The 21689-nt window shown below is 51.5% G+C and overlaps 4 protein-coding genes across 4 annotated transcripts in view; all 4 read left to right on the forward strand.

Annotated features, from left to right (window-relative positions):
* Ptp36E (protein tyrosine phosphatase 36E) overlaps positions 1-9218 on the forward strand; it is a 30963-nt gene extending 21745 nt beyond the window's left edge. The window contains exons 4-17 of the mRNA XM_018640120.1: positions 2774-3019; positions 3135-3222; positions 3762-3838; positions 3972-4008; positions 4846-5069; positions 5231-5518; positions 7011-7160; positions 7269-7368; positions 7454-7530; positions 7710-7841; positions 8174-8302; positions 8400-8592; positions 8825-8955; positions 9060-9218. Of these exons, the coding sequence (XP_018495636.1) occupies positions 2774-3019; positions 3135-3222; positions 3762-3838; positions 3972-4008; positions 4846-5069; positions 5231-5518; positions 7011-7160; positions 7269-7368; positions 7454-7530; positions 7710-7841; positions 8174-8302; positions 8400-8592; positions 8825-8955; positions 9060-9218 (2031 nt within the window). The remainder of the gene's footprint in view (positions 1-2773; positions 3020-3134; positions 3223-3761; positions 3839-3971; positions 4009-4845; positions 5070-5230; positions 5519-7010; positions 7161-7268; positions 7369-7453; positions 7531-7709; positions 7842-8173; positions 8303-8399; positions 8593-8824; positions 8956-9059) is intronic.
* Positions 9219-13784: 4566 nt separating this feature from the next.
* Positions 13785-15121, forward strand: LOC100897226 (MFS-type transporter SLC18B1). Its single transcript, XM_003737811.1, has 2 exons — positions 13785-13875; positions 14034-15121. The coding sequence occupies exons 1-2, from the start codon at positions 13785-13787 to the stop codon at positions 15119-15121; spliced, it is 1179 nt and encodes a 392-aa protein (XP_003737859.1).
* Positions 15122-17977: 2856 nt separating this feature from the next.
* On the forward strand, positions 17978-19306 carry LOC100897370 (lipase member K-like). Its single transcript, XM_029111986.1, has 4 exons — positions 17978-18019; positions 18120-18263; positions 18378-18532; positions 19150-19306. Exons 1-4 carry the CDS (start codon positions 17978-17980, stop codon positions 19304-19306), a joined length of 498 nt encoding a protein of 165 aa, XP_028967819.1.
* A 162-nt stretch (positions 19307-19468) lies between these two features.
* Positions 19469-20669, forward strand: LOC114828325 (gastric triacylglycerol lipase-like). The gene is made up of 4 exons (XM_029111990.1): positions 19469-19480; positions 19744-19935; positions 20052-20216; positions 20343-20669. Exons 1-4 carry the CDS (start codon positions 19469-19471, stop codon positions 20667-20669), a joined length of 696 nt encoding a protein of 231 aa, XP_028967823.1.
* The last annotated feature ends 1020 nt before the right edge of the window (positions 20670-21689 follow it).

Raw genomic sequence — 21689 nt, forward strand, 5'->3', positions numbered from 1 at the left:
GGACGTCCAGTACCAGGAATGCCTGAGGAGTTGCCCGGCCACAAAAAACCGCTAGTGACTATCTCCAGACGGGTTCGTGAGGACTTCTGAAAGCTTTGTCTGCGAGGTCACCGTGCAGGGCTTATTTCGAACGAACAAGTTTTGCGTTCCTCCCATCGAACTTGTGCAGAGTCGGCATCCGTCGAACCGAATCTGGAGCGTTCCCTCACTCCCGCGGCTAATCTGACATCGAGAAACTCGGAGGGTTCGCCTTCAGGAAAGGATCCAACATTCTGCGGAAATAAAATGAAGCGGATCATGATTCCGAGTCGTAATTGAATGAAAATGAGGTTCCGATGAACGAGTACAGATCCTCTCCATCAGTAAATTGTTCGTCGCAAGGAGCGTCGAGAGAAAGACAAGCGCGTCGGAGACTTACCCTTTGTTCCTTCGGTCCTGGTCTGGTTGTTGTCATGAACACTCATGGTAGGTACGATCGATGCTGGACACCACACGCTGTCTAATGATGTCTCTGGTTCCCGGGTCATTGACTGCCAGGGTACCCCGATGAGCTCGCTGTAGCGTTCAGGGGCTGAAGGTTTCCAGGGCGGGTTTTTCTTCAAGGTGCTCTGCTACGCATCAGGTCTCAAGCTCCTTGACAGCTCCGGGTTACCCAAAAGACACGCGGGTTTGCCGGGCTGTAAGTTCCGGTGAAAGTCACCAACTTGAATTCGTTCTTGAATAACCTTCATCCGGCATCGTCTCGATCCCTCGGCGCGAGAGTTCAGACGAGGCTAGATTGAGCGAGTCACAAGTTGATTCGAACTAGTGCTATGGCAGCCGAAACTCTAATATGAAGCCAGACAGTGACTCCGAACGTGTCTAGGCGTAGCAACTTCCGCGACATCGACCCCACGACGACGCAGCAAGGGAACTTGTTGTCCTTTGACGCGCCGAAGGTCGGAAGTATGTCGAGAGTCGTGAGGGGCTTCACATTGTCCTAATCCAATAACGAACCGTACAAGTTTGAAGCACAGATGTTTATTCGAGCCATTTCTGTTAGCGGACGAAATTGCTCCATAGCACTAATTTCCCCGTCTCCCATTGCAGGAAACACAGTGATGTGCTCGTGAATACGGCCTACGTTAGACGGTTGGCCGAGAGCTGGGCCTCCGTAGTTTCTGGGGAAGGAAGCTGGGGAGCGGAGGAGAATAGGATCGGGTCGGAGGGAAATAGGCTAATTTAGCTGGAGCCCTCGGGCTCAAGTTCCCAAGCTGAGGCCCATAGCCAGAGCGCGTTCGGTTCGGCCCAGGCCTCCGCAAAAGCGGACGGCATAGCCAGTCGGGAGCGGTACTCTCCAACACCTCATACTTCAAGATCTACAGGTGCTTCTTCCGACGACGTTTCACCACACGGTGATTCGGACACATCGAAAAACGTGAGTCAGAGTGCGATCTTCCGGACTCCCGTGTCTTAATCTCTCAGTTTCCCGGCTGCATCGAGCCTCGCGAGAAACTATCGGTGACGATTCGGACGCCCGCGACTTCGTCGTGCATTACGAATTTTTGCGCATGAATTTCACCGTCCTCAGCATCGCTGGAATGGATGCGACAGATATCGGGCATGCGGGAACGGCGGAGACAATAAATAAATACAAAATATATCTGGTCACAGCGCGTAGCAGAGAGGATCGAAGCTCTAAGCGGGGTCTTCGGAGGGCGGCGTGGCTCTTGCCATATCCTGCGCGAGCTCTGCGCGCTTTTGCGCGCTCATTGATTTCCTAGCGCTTATTCATGGGACACCATTCTGTGGGACGCACTTCCTGCACTCGGATCAGGACGAGCGTCGTCTTGGCTACCTTCCACCGTTGCCGCTCTTCAGCATATATTCGTCATTAGAACATCTGCAGCTGATAGAATCAATGACTTAATGAAAATACTCCCAGCCACCAGCGTTAGCCTAATGGTCCGCTGCAGCGGGATGAGCGGGGAGAAACTTCGAACAATCCCGCTCAGGAGCGTGTTCAGTTCGTAGCTGTGGCAGCTCGTTTGGAGGGCACTGATCACAGCCAGCGGTTCGCATTTTTTCTCACAAGAGTTCCCTCGATCGTGTCGGTGAAGCCAAGATCATCGGCCCGGTTGTCAACCCAGCGGTTTCACCCCGTGTGACCTTGTGCTTTGTTTATGAAGCAGGACCAGTTGCATGATCTGGCCCCGCTGCCGATGGACTTCGAATATGGAAGTCTGTCCCGTCAGGAGTGAGTGGCTCCCCGCACCACCCATGGCTGTATATGGTCTGATCTGAGAGGCATGCGGACGACCCGGGGGCTGTAGAGGGGAGGAGGAGACAGAAGGGACTCACGTCTGCCGATGACGTTCCATTGTGGCATCCAGCTACCACCTCCTAGCGCTTGAGTTCGTCCGGTCAGGCGACGGCAGCCTCCCTCCCCCCCTTGCCAACCACACTGATTTCATGAATAGCGATGAGATACTCTCCGCCGCCTACAGCCCCCATCTCCTTCTCCCTCAGCGAGGTCTTCACGTCACCGTATATATTCCTGCCTAATTATCTCCCCCGACGTAGAGGAGGCTCAAGAACATGCCCGGCCATTCTTCCCCACTGTCGTCCGTTCCCGGCGAATACTTGATTCTCCGCCGATCGTAGAGTGAAAAGCCCTCCCACATCGCTTGACAAGAGCGGCGTTCGAAATGGGCAACATTTCTGATCACACCCCCAAGTGACACTAGGTGCGACTTTTCCGTTCGCCCCCAATTGATTCTCACATTAATTGCAGATGCCTGTAACCGTGAAGACAAAGCGGTCCGGCAGGCTAAGTCGGAGCGCAAAAAGGAGCCGTCGCAAAAGGACAACAACGTTCGATCCTATCAACGCTCTGAACCAATCATTCATCAATGTGGGGATCGCATCGCTATCGAAAGGAACCTATTTTGTTCCGAAGAAAGCCTTGGCTTTCACAGACTTTTCACGACACTGCAAACTGCTTCACAAGAACAAACATCTCCTTCGAACGGAGTTCATGGTAGGTTCCTTTTTTCCGATCATTAGCATCCGCCGCCACGCCGTCGATACTCCGCTCGAGAGCGTTCCGTCGGCTCGAGTTCCCTCCAAGAGCAATAATGGAACATTCATTTCAGTTGGCCACCAAAGCCGACACCCATTCGCAACGGCATGCCAACAAACCGGCGAATGATCTGAAGAATACTTACAAAAAATTACTGCCATGTAAGTGCTTCTGCTCTTCTCTCAAGTAGGCACATAAGGCTGCGTGTACGTGGTCTCTGTCGGCCGGAGGCATGGGTAGAAAGCTCTCCAAACATCGCTAGGTACATGAGTTCGTAGAGCGTGACCACGTGGAGCTTTTAGTTGAGGCGACCGCTTTGAAAGGTTACTCAAGTACGGAAGTCACTCCGTCCATCGGTTTTTCCGTCCGCTCGCCGATTACTCCGTGCCCGCAGAGAAGAGTTCAATGCGCAGCCAGACGTTTGGAGGTTCTCGCTAATTCGCCCAAGGAGAAAGGCAGAACGTGGTCCGAACTTCGCTCTCCGGCTCTGCAAGCGAAAGAACAATTATTCGCTCTGTTTGCCGATCGGGCTCGCGCGAGCCCGCCTTGCGAATTCCGATGCGAATTCCAACTCAATGCCCACCAGATCCGCGGTCAACCTTGAGAGAAAATACGTACCCCAGCAGCTCGTCCATCCATACCGAAGGCTCGCTCGACTCGGGGGTGCCTCGGATACTCAAAAAGGATTTTCACCTTTCAGACGACTACAATAGGGTTGTGTTGTCCACTGTCGATGATCAGGAGGACTCCGATTACATCAATGCCACCTACATCGACGTAAGTGTTCCACATAGATCTCAAACATTCGCTGACGAGTGAGCGATCTTTGCTGCTGCGCCGGGTCTGCATATGCGTGGGAGATCATCTAAAGATATTTGAAACACTAACAGATCGTCTCGTTGTTCCACAGAGCCTCCTTCGACCAAATGCGTACATTGCTGCCCAGGGTGAGTTTTGTATATGGTAACCTCGGCGCAGACAAAGGGTTAGGCACTCGCAAACTCTAAAATCCCTCTACGGTCGGGGTCGAACGAAATACCAGTCTGACGGGGAACAAATCGCGCTTCGACAACCATGTTTACCAAGGTTCTGCCCTTATTTTCTTCCCCCGTGGAAACTGTCCACTCTTCGCTCGCGGATAGCAACTCACAAGAGCACACAAAGTAAAAGCCTTTGCCCGCTTGGGAACAAAATTGGCTCAGATGAGCAAAGCAATCGTCGGCGGCCAAACGAGGCCATCTGTGGCGGGACTTGATTTCAAGAGCAAATTGTCACCGACATCGGAGAGCCAACAGACTTCTACCGCGGAAGCGACATTCCGTTCATTCCCATTACCGAAGGTCCGTCGTTCCACGAATCGAGAGCACGTGTCAGTCGGAAATTTATGGCAAAATATAGAGCTCGCTAAACGGATATCTTCTCCGCTCTCCCTGGAGCCGAGAGCGAGCTGAACTCATTCTGAAGGAAGTCGCCCAGACATTGGAGCACCGAGATCCGAAAGCGTTTTGTACCCGGTCGATGGAGAAGGGGCGGGGAAGGGAAGAAGACCCTCATGTACCTACGATGTCATTTTAGATTGGACTTCTGTGGAGCCCATTAGACCCGAAATCTAGGTCGGAGATTTTGTGCGGTACCTTGTTCAGTTCGAGGTTTCGTCCGGAATCGCTGACCGGTCGTCTTCTCGGCGATTCATGGCGATCCATGCATCATGAGACGTGCATTCCCCTTGACGAGGGGGCGACGCGAATTTTCCCCGGATTGAAATCCTATGTTCTCCCTTACAGGACCTAACGATGAAACAGTGACCGATTTCTGGCGCATGATCTGGGAGAGTAAAGCTTGCGTGGTGGTGATGCTGACTCGGGTGTTCGATTTCGTTCGGGTCATGTGCACTCAATACTGGCCCACAGAAAATCGTAGGGTAGTTGAACATGGTAACATCACGATCACTCTACTGCGGGAGGATACCTTAGCGAACTTCACTTTGAGGGCCCTCTTGGTCAAACAGGTGAGCTCAGAATTCGATAGCGCTTCCTACGAGACTATGAGGCCGAGCTGATAATCGTTATCAGCACGAGTCGAGTGGAAGGCAGCATCGGCTCATCCGAGCGCCTTCGCTCTCGTTCCTGGCTTGAATAGTTCATGAGCGAGTATCTCCCACGATTTCAGGGCAGCGAACAGCGACAAATTCACCAGTTCCACTTCACTAACTGGCCCATTCACACACAACCGTTCTCGAACGCGTTGCTAGATTTCCGTCGCAGGGTCAAGGCCGTGTGCCAGCAATATAACTCGACAGCCCCTCTCATCGTACACTGCAGTGATGGCTGCGGCCGAACCGGTACTTACCTGGCCATCGACGCGAACCTGGAGCTCGCCGAGGAAGAAGCCGTCTATGACGTGTTGGCCTATTTGAGGTTGATACGATCCGCTCGCAAAGGCATGGTCGAATCAATGGTGAGCATTCCGCGGGACGGTCGCGTTCTGTGGGAACGGCTAGCTGGGCGGCTCTCGGTGCGGTCGCGCATCGTCCGGAAAACTCCGTTTTTCTCCCAAGTGACGCTATCTCCCGAATGGATGGCTTCATGAGAATGTGCTTTCCAGCAACACAGCTCTCGGTGTCCGTCTATTGAGTAGGAGAAAGTCAGAGGGAAAAAAGATGAGACACAGAAAGGCCCCAGTTTGTCGCTGAAAACTCCGAATTGATTCAATGCGGTGCGAGACCATCGAGGGAGGGGGTTGTGGCAAGAGGCTCGCTTTAGAGGCTTCAACAACGTCGACGACGAAGGCGACGTCGGCGACTGAAGATGTTGATGACAGCTGGAGCAAAACGCCAAGATGGATTGTGCACGATGTCGAGCCGAAAGTGAATCATTCCTCGATTCCGAGCAGAAGGGAGATCGTTTCTTTTCTTCGAACAGCGATTTTCCAGTTTTTCCCGATGACTTGACCCTATTTCCCTCTGTGTTGTCTCAATTCTTCACTCATGAATCCGTGACGAAACCTCCCCTCTATCAGTCGGTCGCGAGAGGGTTCTGAATCTCTTTCGGAGTTCCCAGCAACACCGAAGGAAACACCGGGCCCGAACACTTTCTGCGACCAACTGCGATCCGTCAGAGGAGGGAATTTCAAAGACGCTCAGGGGGGGAGAATTCCCGAGAAACTGTGATGTCATGACGATGCGCTTTCTCCGTGGACGTTGCCCGAGGCCTGCCGGCGGCCGTGGCACGTGCCTCCGGGAGAGAATGGATTTTATTCCGCGCAGGAAAAGCGAAGTCAGTGGTCGTTATGAAGGAATGTGCGGACTCCGAGTTCCGATAAAGGCCCGGGGGGCCATTCGGTTCCCGTTTGGTTATCTCTTACGTCTTGCCGTGCAAATGAGCGAGCGTTAGAGGTTTCATCCTCTTTCTATTTCCTTCTCGCCTCTACTTTCCCCGAGACTTACTTAGTCGTTTCCTCTCTCCTCCACAACCGTGAGCCCTATTTAAACTATTCGCTCTCGAACGGAAGAAGAGCTGAATCCTCCGCTTTTTGCGGTAATCGTCGACCTTCAATCTGTTTCGCGCAAAAGCCATGCGGACATTGCGGCGCAATCGCGTTTCAAAGCTTGAGAGAGTTTTCGGCTCTTCGTTTTTGTCAAACACTGGCTCATTCCCAGCGTTTCCGGGTGCTTTCTCTGTGAATACGGAGCACGGTTTCTACTCTGACCTTCCTCCATTTCCGAGGGCTGACTCGCTTTTCTTTGGCTGAAGATTACTCTCAAAGCAGACTGCTATACCACAATCTCAAGTTTCCCCGAGGCCAATTCCGATTTCGGAATAGACGGGGACGCCATCTTTCCTTCTCCTCACCGGAATCTGCTGGCAGGCTGAGATTAAATTCCGCTTGAACGCATGTACCAGGGTGGAGAGTGCACTTCTCTCAAACGAATGGGTATTCATCGTTACAGGAGCAGTATTTGTACATCTACGACACGTTAGACGAAGCTTTGATGTGCGGCAAGACCTGGTTCAGTGTCACTGAGATAGCCCACAAGTTCAAACAGAAGTCGCAGAAAAACCCCATCACTAGAGTCAACGAATACCAGAGGGAGTACGCTGTGAGTTTTCGATCCATGCAATCCCAATAGGGCGACCTATCAGCCCCGCTCTGAGATGATATGCGAAATTAACGCACAGCCGTAGTCAAAGTCTCTCTTTCCCGTCAGAAAATTTGCAAAATGAGCACACGGCTGTCGATCGGTGATTGCGCCGGAGGGCATAGACCCGAAAACAGAGAGAAGAATCGCGATATTACCACAGTTCCGCGTAGGTTCAGAAAAATATTTTCAGTGTTCCATATTTGTGATCAGGAGAGAGCTTCGAAACTAACGGAGCCCTTCGCTATTTCCAGCGGATAACTTCCGGCCCTACCTCACCACTTTTCAAAGCAATGACAACACTGACTACATCAACTCGGTATTTGTAGACGTGAGTTGACATTGAGATCGAATAAAGTCCTCTATTCGGAAGCTTTCGCGTGACGACGAGGAGGGGTCAGACGAAAGAGGAGGGGCGTTGTCTCGGGAGCTCACGACAGCCGACGCGAAAGCGGGAACTAGGGAAAAAGTCTGTAATAACTAATATCGCATACGTTGTCCGGCACGCAGGGCTACACTCGATCGAAAGAATACATTGTGACGGAATGGCCCCTCCAGAGCACCGCACAAGATGTCTGGTCTTTAATTTATGATCACGGCTGTAACGCCGTGGTGATCCTCTGCGATCCACCTCCATCTCACGTGAGTAGCTTGTCCCTGAATACTGAATGCGGGCCCGCTCGCTTCCTCGCAAATAGAATAAATACCGAGCGAGTCATTTCGAATGCAAGCTCCATCCCTCCCTGGCCGCACTGCAGAACCATCTCAGCGAAGGTATTCTTCTTGCCTTGAGTTTAATGACAGAGAACTCGGTGCTCACGGGAAACGAATCGGTCGGCCGGACGACCGACCGACGGAGCGACCGTCTGAACGACCGAGGACGCATTCAGCGTGTACAAGGAGCTCGACACGCGCAGGGCAATTTGTTATCTCTGAATATGCTCATGCTGCGACAGAGGGTTTTTTCATCACAGACTTTCCCCGCGTTCTGGCCGACGGAACGAGATAAGCGAATGAAGTACGGACCCGTGTTTACTGTTGACGTGGTATCCTACTCGCACTATCAGAAGATCAGATCCTGGATCTTCCGAATAAACAAAAAGGTAATGATGAAAAATGCTTATAAACGCGACCTGGCTCAATATTTTGCGTCGACGACGCCCGGCGGCTCCGATCTCAAAGGTTTTCGGCATATTGCAGGTCGTCTCTCTTACCGAATTGATGGCAGGAGTCAAAGCTGAACCGAAAACCTGCCAGTTTTTCCAGATTACATGCTGGCCCGAAGGTCACAGGGTTCCCACATCTACGAATACCTTGGTCGAAATGATGAACATGGTAGAACGCTGGAGACAGAGAACTACCTATGGTCCAGTTCTCGTCATTTCCCAGAATGGTAGGTTCGAGGTTACATACATCGGGCGGGAAAATTCTCTATGTGGATAGATCCCTCATTTACTCCTCTGGTCCCGCGGACCATGAAGACGAGGAGAAACTGATTTATTCCGTCCCAGTATCAACTTTTCAATCCACAACGGACGAATTCAGGCATCGGGAAGCGCTGCGAGTTTTTATGGACGTGCGCATTCTCACTCCGGATTCTATAACGGAGCTACGGATCTTTGCAGGCAAGAGCCGCGCAGGTGTTTACTGCGCCGCCAACGTAGCTATAGAACAGGTGATCGAGCACGGAGAGATTGATGTCTTTCAAGCAGTTCGCACGGTGCGCCGTCACAGAGTGCAACTGGTGGAAAACATGGTGAGTTTCTCGGAGGCAGACCTCCCTCCGAGGATTCTCCCGGAAGTGTATGCCGCAATTCTAGGGAGGTATTGACGTTTTCTCCTCCGTCTTTCTCGTTCCAGACCGAATACAAGTATTGCTATGATTTGGTACAGCATTATGTTGTACACTACCTGAACAAGGATAGCGTACGACCAGCGGTTATAGCCTCCAGCTCGGCGGAGGAAGAGGACCAAGCGGGCACTGCAAGACAATTCACACTTCAAGTACCGAAGATTTGATTCTAATCATCCACGGTTTTTTTCGGCGCTGTGGTGACAACGATTGCGAGACAATCTTTCTCCGATGACACTCGAAGTAGAGGACGATTCGTTACGAGGATCGACTTGCGGTTCGAGTTTTTGCCGCAATGTCTACCGAGATACGAAATGTCCCCTTGAGAAGTCTTCCATAGCATCGGAAGGAAGCTGGCTAGATACGGAAAACGGGCAACGTCGAGGTTTATGTGCCCGTACCGCAGTCTATCAGATCAATCAACGAGTCATCCATTACTGGGACCACCGAGAGACTACTTTTTCGCTTGGAAAGCTTCGCGAAACCTGCGATCGATTATTCCCAAAACTATTCAGCTTCATTTTCCCTGCTCTCGCCGCAGCTTTTTTTCATTCGGTTCCGTTTGAGTCGATCTGAGTTTCACCTATCGCGCATCTCGCAAGCGAAGGAGAGCCATCAAGCATCGCTGCCCGAATCACGTCTATTTTTGATAATGCTTGATGGGTAGCGGTATAAAGATACTGATTGCAAGTCGGATGGATTCCGTTCCTCGATAACAGAACGTAAAGCGAGCGATCGAGGCAAAGAGAAATTCAGACCTTCATCTATTAGATGGTGTGAGGAAAATCAATTCGATCGAGATGGCGTCTGCCCACCGGTCCCGACTCCCGACCCTTAGGACCAAGGTCCACAGTGGGTATCGGTTTCCGGTCGGAGCGCCCACCTGTCTACGCGTCCGATCGCTCACCTGTCTCCCCGACTGCCAACCTGCCCGCTCCCTCGTCCTCCCGTTCGACCGCCCGTCTGTTCGTCCGCCATTTGTTTTGGCAGTGTGAACGCATATCAGGGGCCAATTCGAAGCCACAAGAGAACAACCTTCCTGTCGATAATGTCGTACCGAAACGAAACGAGCAGAAAGGATTCTGAAAAACGATAGAGCTCTTCGTTCACGGGACTTTGAATGGTCTACCAAGGCTCGCAGCTCCGCCGATGGAAGATGCCGATTCTTTGTCCCATGTTGTCAATCCACGGATTAATGATCAATCATTATCACGTCGGTAGACCCCTGAAATTCGAGGAAGTTAGCATTTGGTGTGATCTACTAAGTCGGAAACCTCCCGAATTCGCAGCTGTTCGGCATGTTTGATCGCGGACAATACCAGAGCCGCGTTCTAGCGTTTAATCGTTTCGACCCCACACGGCGGCACAGCGTGAACCTTAAACTTCCGAAAGGCAGCGCTCGATCAAAAATCTCGAACAAACATTGTCCGCAGAAGATTGAGGTCTTCTCATAGATATCTGGGCGTGGTGCGTAGAGGCCGTCGATGGTGATACGAATGCGAACGTAAGAAATGCACTTTCAGCTTAAACGAATAATCATACCGACCGACTGATGCGAAATTCCCTAAGATGAATGCAGCTGGTTCGAGCGCTGCAATACTGGTCGCAAAAGCCTTAAGATCCTTGCGATGAGCTCCTCTCTGCGTCCCCTGGGTTCGAACCGATGCCTCTGGCCAGGGTCACAGCTGTGCACGAAACACACAGCGACGCATTTCAACAACATCTAATAATGATTGAAGTAATTGTCGAGTACACGGAAATTCCGGTCTGCGACGAACATACCGTTCGCAAGTCTACACTTTGAATGATTCGGACGGATCCATGTTGTACGAGCAGCCGAATAAATGTTTCGGCTGATAGACCAATCGTCGACCTAGCCTTCTCTGACGACTTCGTCGAGATGTGAAAAACGACAAAGAAAAAAACCGTAGTTCCGGGTGCCGATTGGGTCGAGCGAGCGAGAATACGTCGATCGATTTATATCATAGCATCTCGTCCCGAGCAGGAAGCCCCGCGAAACTACGAGTTGTGCACTATGTATAAGCCGAGATGGAGAGAATACAACTATTTATGTAATTTTCTATGACCGAAAGCATGAATGAGCTGTTCAATTGATCGTGCATCGGATCAAGACGACATCAATCTGGATACTTGACCGACTCAAGCATACACTCTGATGGGTTCATGATCCGGAATCACCGGCCAGCGACTCGTGTTTTGGTATGAAATTATTGTTACCGTCTCTATTTCTGCAAGACTCCCACCGTGGATAGATGACGCCCCTGGAAGAGGGAAAACGTACTTAGCATACTTTGTGTACACAATAAAGTTTGAAATATCCATTAGAATGTGTCGTGTGCGATGGAATCGTCGGGTCGCCTTGATCCCTTAGCAGTTAGTGACAGGGAAAAAATCAATCGCAGGTTGGCTTCGTCGACGGGGCATCGCCATTATTTGCTATACTCCGATTGGATTATTGCGCTCGAGTCGACTCAAACCACACTTGAACCAACGAGGCTCTAAAGGCTCAGTTTTGACCGCTAGGTTTCGGAAGGCGAATATCCAAGCAGTAATCCACTGCGGTTTCCCGTGACGAATCATCGCGAGATCAGTTTTCTAGAAATCGGACGTCAGAATTTGGTGCTATCCAAACGGGGATACTGCCGGGCTCGGGAGTGCTTCTCTTCCCGGAGTGCCGCTTCTAGCAGCCTTGAATAATGGATGAGTCTTTGTGGGACAATGTGGGAGTCGAGATTACTTCAAGTCGGCAAGTGCGGAAAATCCTCGGAAAAAAACGCCAGATGTGTTCAGAGATTTTTTGTGGTGTCCGCAAAGCCGATTAAGACATTGGTAAAGCATTTTTATTTTCGTAGCAATCAAGTCGACCACGCAGCTGGAGAATATATCGGTCACTTGAGGGCTGATGATGGGCACTGATGCGTCCCATAGACTTTACATTATGTAGACGCTCTTCAACCTGGAAGCCGTCCATCCCGCAGGGCATAAAGCCTCCAATAATTAGCTCCTCGCACGGAAAAGCGTCCGTTGTTTGGTGATACACTGTGAACGGGAAGCGTTGTGGCATGACTCAATCCAGAAACTTCTCACTCGAATTTGGCAACATCGAGCGAATGATTGCAGTTTTGAAACGCCGCGAACACTAAACTTCTTTTCATGACCTGACAGGGCTCGAGCGGAAACACAGGTATCTTCCAAGGGAGCTCACAAGGCTGTAGATATGATTAGCGATATCATCTCTTGAGCCGAATCACCGCATCGCAAAGAATGAATGGCTTGATTGGTTGCTCGGCCGCATTCGGATCGAAAACTTGTCGGGAATTCCTGCTCAGGAGAGCTTGAGAAGTGGCGCACCGACGCTGCGTGGATCGAGTCATACGAGTTTTCTCGCAGCCTGAATCGGAGCGTAAGTCGACGGGACCAGAGGATCTCTCAAAAAACTCAAGGCACAGCTCATACGAATTCCCTTGTCTCAAGAGAAGGCCATGGCAGATCGATGAGGTCCCCAATTCATCACCTCTCCTGAATCGCATAAGGAAGTTAGCCGTGATGTGGATGAGACGTAGTAGAGAATCGAACATCGATTTTGTGGGGACAGGTCGCAGACTGTCGTCGTCGCTTCGGGGAAGAATTCGTTCATGCTCCTTGCGAAGATCCCCTGTGCTGCGGGGGAAATATGCATGTTCTCCCCGCCGAAATCCTCTGCTCGATGCGAATCAGCACTCGCCTGCAGTATCGCTGAGGTTACGCTCCTTTGGCTCCCGACTCGATACTATATGAGGTCTCTCCCGAAGAGTTCTTATGCAATCCACGACTCCTTCCCCTACTCAAGTTTCCCGGCTCTAGGAACAGAGAGTCGACGATTCAGCTAAATATTTTCGTTGTGGCATCGTTTTGTGGAACCTCGGAGCTCTCGGCGATGTCAGAGTGCGACTCGGATCACACGGGAAAGGCCCGAGCAGCGTTTGTTCCCCGCTCTCCAGAATTGTTCTACATCCAGCAGAGCCCGACCGCATGTGCGCAGTTGACCACCTGACTCATACTCGAATGGGTCGCACGTCGCCCCCTCGCAAATATTAGAGTGGTCAAATGTCTGATGCCGGAGCTTGCGCGCTGGATTTCTGAGATACATACTTATTCTCGGTAGGAAATGGAAATTATCGAAATAGAATCGAAATCCTAGTAGCTAGGCTACAGCTCTGGAGCTGTAGCTCTGGAGCTAGGCTACAGCTCTCGATCAGGAGAATCGATCGAACATTCTGTCTGCGTCCCATCCGCACACCGGTGCGGTACCGGAAACAGGGCCCGGTGTAACTACGATATCGCATCGTCATCGATAGGATAGATCTCAAGTGGATTTACCCGTTATCAGGCCTATGAGATTGTTTCGCAGGGTGGTTGACCGAAATGATTGTCGTCGAGAGTCAGGCATCATGATTTCCGCTCAATCCCACCCCCAGTTTTTTTCAGAACGCTCCCAGGAAATCATCTGAAGTTAACCTTGGCCTAGAAAGAAATGTCTGGGACATGATCCAGGTTCGATTGGATTTTGTTTCGATTTCTTCTCGATTTAAGCGTTAATCCACGTAGCCTACGCGAGCGCTTCCACGTACTGTCTCCTGACATTATTCGGAGAGAATTTCCAACGCGGTTGAGTCTCGGCCGACGAGCAAGCGCTAGGGTATCCGTCGATCGCATTTCCACAGTCTCAGCAGATGTCTCTCAATCGCTGCGAGGAACCTCCGCCGCCAGCTCTGGTCAGAGCGCATCCGGGAGAGCGCGAGACGAATCGGACTTCAAGTGCCAGTAGGAACTCGGGAGATGTTATACTGGAAGCCGGGGATAATGTTGCCCGTCGGAGAAGGAGGGAGAAGCGAGCTTTCCGCAACGGAGCCACTATTATCTCAGTGAGCAGTTTTTCCTGTCATGCTGTGCGGCTCTACAAGCTCCGGTGCTGCCCGCAGAGATTTCGAGGAGAAACGTTCCCAAATACTGGACAAGTGTGATTTTCATCGCTTACTGGCTCGTACTCGCGCTCGTCACGACCGCCCTATACCGTCGAGCGTTCCGATGCAAAACCGTGTTACTCGCAGGTTCCGCGTCAGTGGCACTCGCCGTGATTCTGTTCGGACTCCTGGAGTTCGTACCGTGCAATACAGGATTCGTTTTCCTGGCGGTTCTGCTACGGTGTATCGAGGGCGCTGGCTGCGCAATGTTCCACGACGCGAGCGAAAACTACATCCGTTTCCATTTCGAGAACAAAAGATCAATGTACCTCGGAGCGAACCAAAGCCTCTACTATTTCGGATTCGTATTCGGACCCATCGTCGGCGGGATGATTTACAGCGACGGATCGTTCTACTATCCGTTTTTCGCAGCCGGCGGATCCGTGATAGTGTGTTTCGTGACGCTGACGTTCGTCGTGGATAAACACTGTCTCGAAGACCGACTCACGGTCTCCACGCTCAGCTACACCGCGCCTTTCAAGTTGTCGAAGTTTCTCTTCGTCGTTGTGCCATACACTTGTCAAGGTTTCAACTTGTGCACCCTATGGTTCCTGCTCGACGGATCCTTAAAACTGCCGCCGCTCGCGATCGGTGGACTGGTCGCTCTGCCGGACATCGCGAGCTGCTTGATGACGCCGGTGTTCGCTCCCTTCGTCACGCCGGACTCGTGTCTTCCGATGTCGCTGATCTACGCAATCGGATCGGCGCTGACATCCGCGTCGGTGTATCTCCTGGGACCAGGCTATCCGACGAGTCGGGTCTTTCCCACGAGCGCGCCTCACGCGAGTTTCTGCTTATTCGGACTCGGTGTCGGTCAGGCGTTGCTTCTGCTGGCTCCCAGGGTCACTGAAGCGGGAGCCCTGAGAGCTTTCGATGCCGCCTTCTCATTGGTGTCTGTCTGGGCTTTCATCGGATCAATTTTGGGAGCCTGCCTTTCGATTCCCGCAAATGGAATTCTGGACTTGCATTTGGGCTTCACCATCACCAGCGCCCTTTCAGCGGCTCTGGGGACCGTGGGTGTCGTGAGCTTCTTAGCGAAGAATTAGGATATATTATATTCTCGATTTGAGCTCGGAACGGGACGCAAGGAAACCGCGTAATTCGGACGCCCCGTTCGCCGCTGACGGATGAATCGTCTCAATGAACGATTCCCATTCGGGAGATGGACACCGAGTCCACGATCGACCCACGGGCGTCTTCTACGCGAATTCGACGCGATGGAATCAGGGCTGAGAGGGAAAAGGAAGCGATCTCCTTTGCCATACAATTCGTCTCAGAGGAGATTTCGGTCACTCCTCGCATTACGATGGGGACCCCTCCCCTTTTTCTTACCCACGTCATCACGACCGAGCTTCTCGAGCAGCCGAAAAAATGGAGCAACAGCGAATTACGGGGGCTCGAAGTTCGAGCATCCTGCGTCCCAAATAGTGAACACACCTCGAATAGTTTTGTGATGTTTTCTGACATCGAACGGAAGAAGAAGGGAAAGGAGTACGAGTACAAAAAACGCACAAAATGGAAATGCGAGTTTTTGAACATTGGGGCCTATAGATTGCTGTTTATTGCGTGGAAAAACGTACAGAGATGTTCCCGATCTCTCTCACGTTGAGAGCTGCTCTCGCTTCTCTAGGATCTCACCCCATGATACTTGATTCGCCGACGCATCACGTTAACGACGGATCGATTCGGAGTCCGAGGATCACTGGGGGCCTCGTTCGGAACGGAGGTCTCCCTCGCGTCCCTGTGATCGAACTTCAAAGCTGTCGCGCTACTCGCAATGGGACGGAGAATTCGGAATCGACAATCGAGCATCGCGTGAGCGGAAATCACTGCTGTTGTCAAAACGAGTCCAAGAGACTTCCACCACCTGGCCAGGACTCCGATCGATTTTCGCTTTCCTCCCCGAAGTTCGATAGGATTGTAAGATAGTATTCATAAAGGGACAATAAATTGAAAGATCTGCCCTTTCCTTCCTCAGTCCCATGAGGGCATTGTTCTCACTTTATGCCTGAACTTCGAAATGATTGTCAGGGTCCCGCATCGAATGAAGAGCAAAGCTTCGAAGCTACAATACGGGGAATGCAATGAGTCGAGGGATGAAATTGAGGCTAAATTACCCGAACTACAAATAGGATGTTGCGAAAGCCCCTCCGACGATCGAGGCGAGTTCACGCGCGTGAGTATCCGACAATATTGACAAGGAAAGGAATTTATTGATGGGATCCGATTACTGCTGAACGATACCCATTCCGCCAGCGGAAAGCGGCTAATTTGTATCATGCTTCGGACCGACCTTCGGCCGCGAGCATTACCCGAGTGGAAAATTGAAATTCCTCAAGAGCGCGATCTCGTCTCTCCGTATAGGACCGCCAGAAAACTCCCGATCGAACGTTCCGATCTTCGATTACCCTCACCAGACCTGGCTGTCGACAGGTCCAAGCCAGTCGCTGATTCTCGGCATTAGTAACCACTGCCCTCAGGGAAACTGCTTCCGGCTGATGCGGAATTAGGTCCTCGACGATTGGCCCTCGTTATATTGTAATAAATGCAGGATCACCCGCGACCCAAATGACTTCTTTCCAAGCTTACAGCTCTGAAGCCCTCGACTCCTGACTCCGTAGCGGGCGCGAGGCGGGCCACGGGTAACGTGCGGTCGATAAGCTCGACTGGATTGGAGCAGGAAGTCTCTCGTAAAACGGGACCCACATAAACATGCTCCATGCATCCCTATACCGAACTCATTACACTTCCCTTTTGGCATTGCCCTTACCACATAGCAACCGCTCGTGTGGATTACCTAGGATTCGGTGCATCTCACCATTTGATCTGAAGTTTCCGCATGTCGGAGAATGCTCAAACTAATCGTCCTCGTAACGGGTAAGCAATCTTCCGATGATGGCTCAATTCGTGAGAGCGGCGAAACGCCATGAACTCTCAACAAGCACGGAAGCCGGCGGAGACCCCGCGTTCGGAGATCGGGGGCCAATGACCTTTCGGTTCCGCCGGCCAGTGCTGTTTTCACACTCAGACTACGCGTCTACGGCTTGGCGTCGGCGTTTTCCTGTGAGGGTATCCCCGAGTTGAATGCGGGTCGAATTCGAGGGCCGCAATCTACCTCTCGATAATATCGACGATATCGGGAGAAACTCTGTACTCCTTGACATGGGCGGGGCATAAGTTACCGAAACGAACTTTTCAGCTCTGGTCGGTGGTACAATCTCCTTGAAGCTGCTCAATACGGTTCGAGATGTGACGAAGACAGTTTCAAGCCAGCTGTTCAACACTATCGACAAGACAGTGGATAGACTCGGGGAGCGATCTTCGAACGACCCTGATGTTTCCAATGTCATCAAAAGCGTGGCAAGTTTATGTATTCTTGTCATTAATATTATGTTGCAATCATTCCCTATCGCACCGGGTGAATCATCAGTCGAGAGAGTATCCCGTTCTGAAAAATTCCACATCTCCTGGTCCTGCTTGTGCGAATCAGACTCATGGAGAGAATGTTTCGACGGGAAGGAAAACCAGTGCCGTTCTGTAGATTTGAGTGGAACGAATCTGTGCGCATATCTCATCCCACGAGTCAAACTTCACTGAAACAAGCTACCTTCGCCTCGCTTCGGATGTGGCCCTTAGCCGGAATCGCGCATGCTCCGGGCTCCGGGGCGCAGAAATTGATCGCCAAGCGAGATCTGCCGCGAGTTCACGGCTGGCATCGACAAGTGAGGTGGAATGGCCCAGGGCGGATCCACCTTTTTTCGTCGGGGGGGGGGGAGTCAGATTTCTAGGGGGCCAATGGCCGAAATCATGACGCGCCCCCTCGTGGCCCGGGCTATAGTGTTGGGACCGAAGGTTATTCGCTGGGGGGGAATTCGATTCGCCACTAGGAACAGCCATTCACGATGGGTTTGATCCCCGAGCTCTGCAAGAACGATACGCCCCCGGTGAAAGCATGCGATTAATTGTCTCGAGGGCTGCATAAAACGGGAGGGTTCCTGACCGGAGGAGTTTCGAGAGTCTAATTGAGAACACTCCCACTCGCAGGAGTACTACGTGAAGAGCTATGGCTATGATTTTCATGAGTTCAACATCACGACAAGCGATGGAGTGATACTGACGATATTCCGCGTCAGGAATCCTCGGACGTACTCACCGAAGTCCATCCCCGTAATTCTGCAACACGGAGTGGTGAGTCAAAAGTGGATTTCCGCACTTCCGTGGGGAAACCGGAGGATGAGCGCGCCGCATAAATACTTACCTAGCATGCCGACGGATCCAGTAATTTTTTCGCTCCGAACTCAGGTCAGCTCTGGTTTCGACTTCATCGCCAACCCCCCGCACCAGGCCCCCGGTTTCTTCCTGGCGAATATGGGGTATGACGTCTATTTACCGAACACGCGGGGCAATAAGTTCAGTTCTTGGAGCGATGCAACGAAAGAGAACTTCTACTATATCAGGTCAGCCGCGTCTTCGTCTCAGAATACGGTTCCACCATACACGAGCGGAAATCCTGCTCTCATGCTCGCAGCGCCGACGACAGAGAGCGGAGAAGTCTTCGGAGACTGTATTCTCTCGAGCAAGTCTCCATATTGCTAGCATCAGCGTACTTACTTGGAGGAAATGTTCCTCTGTATGTATTCATCCAACCCCACCCTCCAAGAGGAGGGCCACCATGTCAGATCTCTATCAAGATTTTCCTGCATCCTGGCAGAGCATCAAAAATCTTACGATGCTCCGGCAGCCGGAAGACGCAGAGCTCTCTCAGAGACAAAGCGTTCACTCACATCAGGTGAAATGAGAAAAGTATTATGCTTCCTTGGAGACTGAGGAAATCCCGGTGAGGCCTGTTTAGACGCTACTTCGGCATCTCGTTTTGGGAAGCTTGCCAACGCAGAAGCCCATCGGCGATCCTATGCGATGCTGACGTGCCTCAATGCCACAAACCCGTGTCCCTTGGACAGGAAGGGCTCAAATACCACCGCGAGTCAGAGGCAGATGCTCTCACAGCGTCGCCGAGCATCGTACATGTAAACCTTCATGATTTATTTTTCAATGTTTCCGTTTCCGTCGTCAGCTTCATGGAAATGGCCGAGTTCGACATGCCCGCCATCATCGACTCGATCTTGTCGTTGACGGGCTTCAAGAATCTCCACTACATCGGCCACTCTAGAGGAACGACCATCTTATTTGCCCTTCTAGCGACGAAACCAGAATACAACGAAAAGGTGTAGTGGACCGAATTGAGAGCTCCGCGTATCTCGGTCTTCGGTCGCGGGATTTCCTCTGTCCTTGACTCGAGTCACAAATTATTTTCACAGATCCGTCTGTTCACTGCTCTTTCCCCGATTGTGTACCTTGACCTTAGTCCCGCTTGGTCGATCCTGAAGAGCATCATGCACGAGCTGGTAAGGCAAGAGCTATCGATCCTTCCTCGATCAGAGCTTCATTGTATTTTCGAACAACTCTAATCATGTTCGCGGACGATAATTCGGGTCTCACTCCGTCGTGGAGAGTATTCAGAAATGAGCAACCGAATCTCATTGCATTTCGCGTCGGGGGTATTCCCCCCAATCCCGACCACCTCGCGACCATCGCGACTTCAGCGGAATTCAATTCCATCGACACTGACCCTACTGAGCCTCTCCATTTTCTTCTTTTCGTCCCCCAGAAAGGAGTGATGGATTGTCTTGGATACTCGAAAAATCGAATATTCGACAGCTCAAAAGTCAATGATGTCGGCTTCACGATGATGAATCCCCTCGTATGTTCCCTCGGCGGCGGGGCCCTCTGTAGTACGATGCTGAATGTTGGCATGAACCCGACGCTTCTGCGGAATGTGGAACATCCCCGATTCAACAGTGTAAGTTCTCTTCTCGTTATCTACATTTTCGGAAGCTTCAACACGGAAATTCGCAGTCCGTTGCGTGTCTCGCTGGGAAGAGAACCTGGAGTCTCTCAGATGTTTCTCGATTCCAGTCCAGGGTTCCGGTCTACGCCGTGAATTCTCCCGCGGGGACGACAGTGCAGGACTTCGTTCATTTCTTCCAAATAATCGAATCAGGACGGTTCGCGAAATTCGATTATGACGATAAACCGACCTGTTATCCAGGAGTCAAAACAAACATGGCCATCTACGGCAAGGTCAGGGGGCTATCTGCCGGCGAGTTCGCGAGCTCTCGTTTGTTCTGCTCGCTCGGTTGAATGTCGGATCTTGACGGAGCGGAAAGCGATTGTCAACTTTCGAATCAAGGTTCTGTCGCGTTTCAGAAACGACCTCCCGAGTATGATCTCGACAACGTTCGGGTTCGTCTGATTGCGTTCCATTCGAAAGATGACACTTTCGCCGGTCCCGATGGCGTGGCTCTGCTGTACCCGAAGGTCAAACACTTAGTTTTTGACAACGGCTGGTATTCGATAGAAAAATCCAAGTTCCTCCACCTTGATTATTTATGGGCCATGGATGCCATCGAGCTGGTGTACATGAACGTTCTGAATCACATGCGTAAGGTCGATCGATTAGAAGACGGAGCCATCCGAGACCTGGATGAGCTATTCAGTATGTATCAGACTAACGGGACCAAGAACACGATTTGAAGGCGATCCTGCTCGGCCGGCGTGCGGCCGTTATATATAGGCTCGTCCCATTCAACACCCACCGAGGAGTAACGAATAAAATTCTCCCTAAGTGAAGATATTCAGAATATCGGAACTGTGTTCTCAAAGTCGCGATTGTCAGGAGAATGAGACGTTGAAAAACAGATCGAAAGGCTCGCAAAGTTTCGCTTTGGATGAATGCAGAATCTCGACGAGAGATCGATCGTCCCAGCAACAACGCTCCCACGAGGAAAGGCGGGGGGTTCCCTGAGGATTGTTGAGATCGCAGACCGTAATTTCTTCGAGACAACGACCGTATCTCCGGGGCGTCTTCATATCGTATTCGGGGCCTGGCTTCTGATTTTGACTCGCGACTTCCATTGCTCATAGTGAATCCGATGAGCGGGAAGAGTCAAGTTGACAAGAATTAGGAACCTTGTGTCGAACGAGTTCACGATCACCTCTCACCTCACAGTTTCATATCGTTTGCTTCGATGAGACTGAAGCACGGAGCCAGGCTCACTCTCCTCGAAAGGATGAGCGACAAGGAGCTTCCTCGCAGGACGCTCGTCAATGAACGATACCATATTATGCTCAGCGAGGAGAATTTCCGAGTGACCCCGTAGGAACTAATGCCGGTCCGCAAATCCTGAGATTTCAACGCTTCCTCTGGATGAAAGTCAGATCCGCATCAACGTGACTCGTCGGGGTTTGTAGACTCTTAGGCGAAGGCACACCCTGAGATCGAAAATACAAGATACCAGTCTGTCGACTTCGCGTGGAGAGCGCTGCGCTATCAGAGGGTCTCCGAAGACTCCGAGTTGAGCGGAGTTCCCCGGAAACTCGATATATGATCGGGAAAACTTGGCCTCTCTATCACGAATGAGAGGGGCGGGGTTGAAGAACTGGTGTTCTAAACAACCGGACTTAGAAGCGCTGGCTGCCTCCGGTGGAAGATCAGATCACGTTGACTGGTAACTGAAAAATATTGACTACGATGGAGTGCTGCTGACGGCAGAT

The sequence above is a fragment of the Galendromus occidentalis genome, unplaced genomic scaffold, assembly GCF_000255335.2.
Source record: "Galendromus occidentalis unplaced genomic scaffold, Mocc_1.1 scf7180000075612, whole genome shotgun sequence".
In the NCBI taxonomy this organism is placed as follows: Eukaryota; Metazoa; Arthropoda; class Arachnida; order Mesostigmata; family Phytoseiidae; genus Galendromus; species Galendromus occidentalis.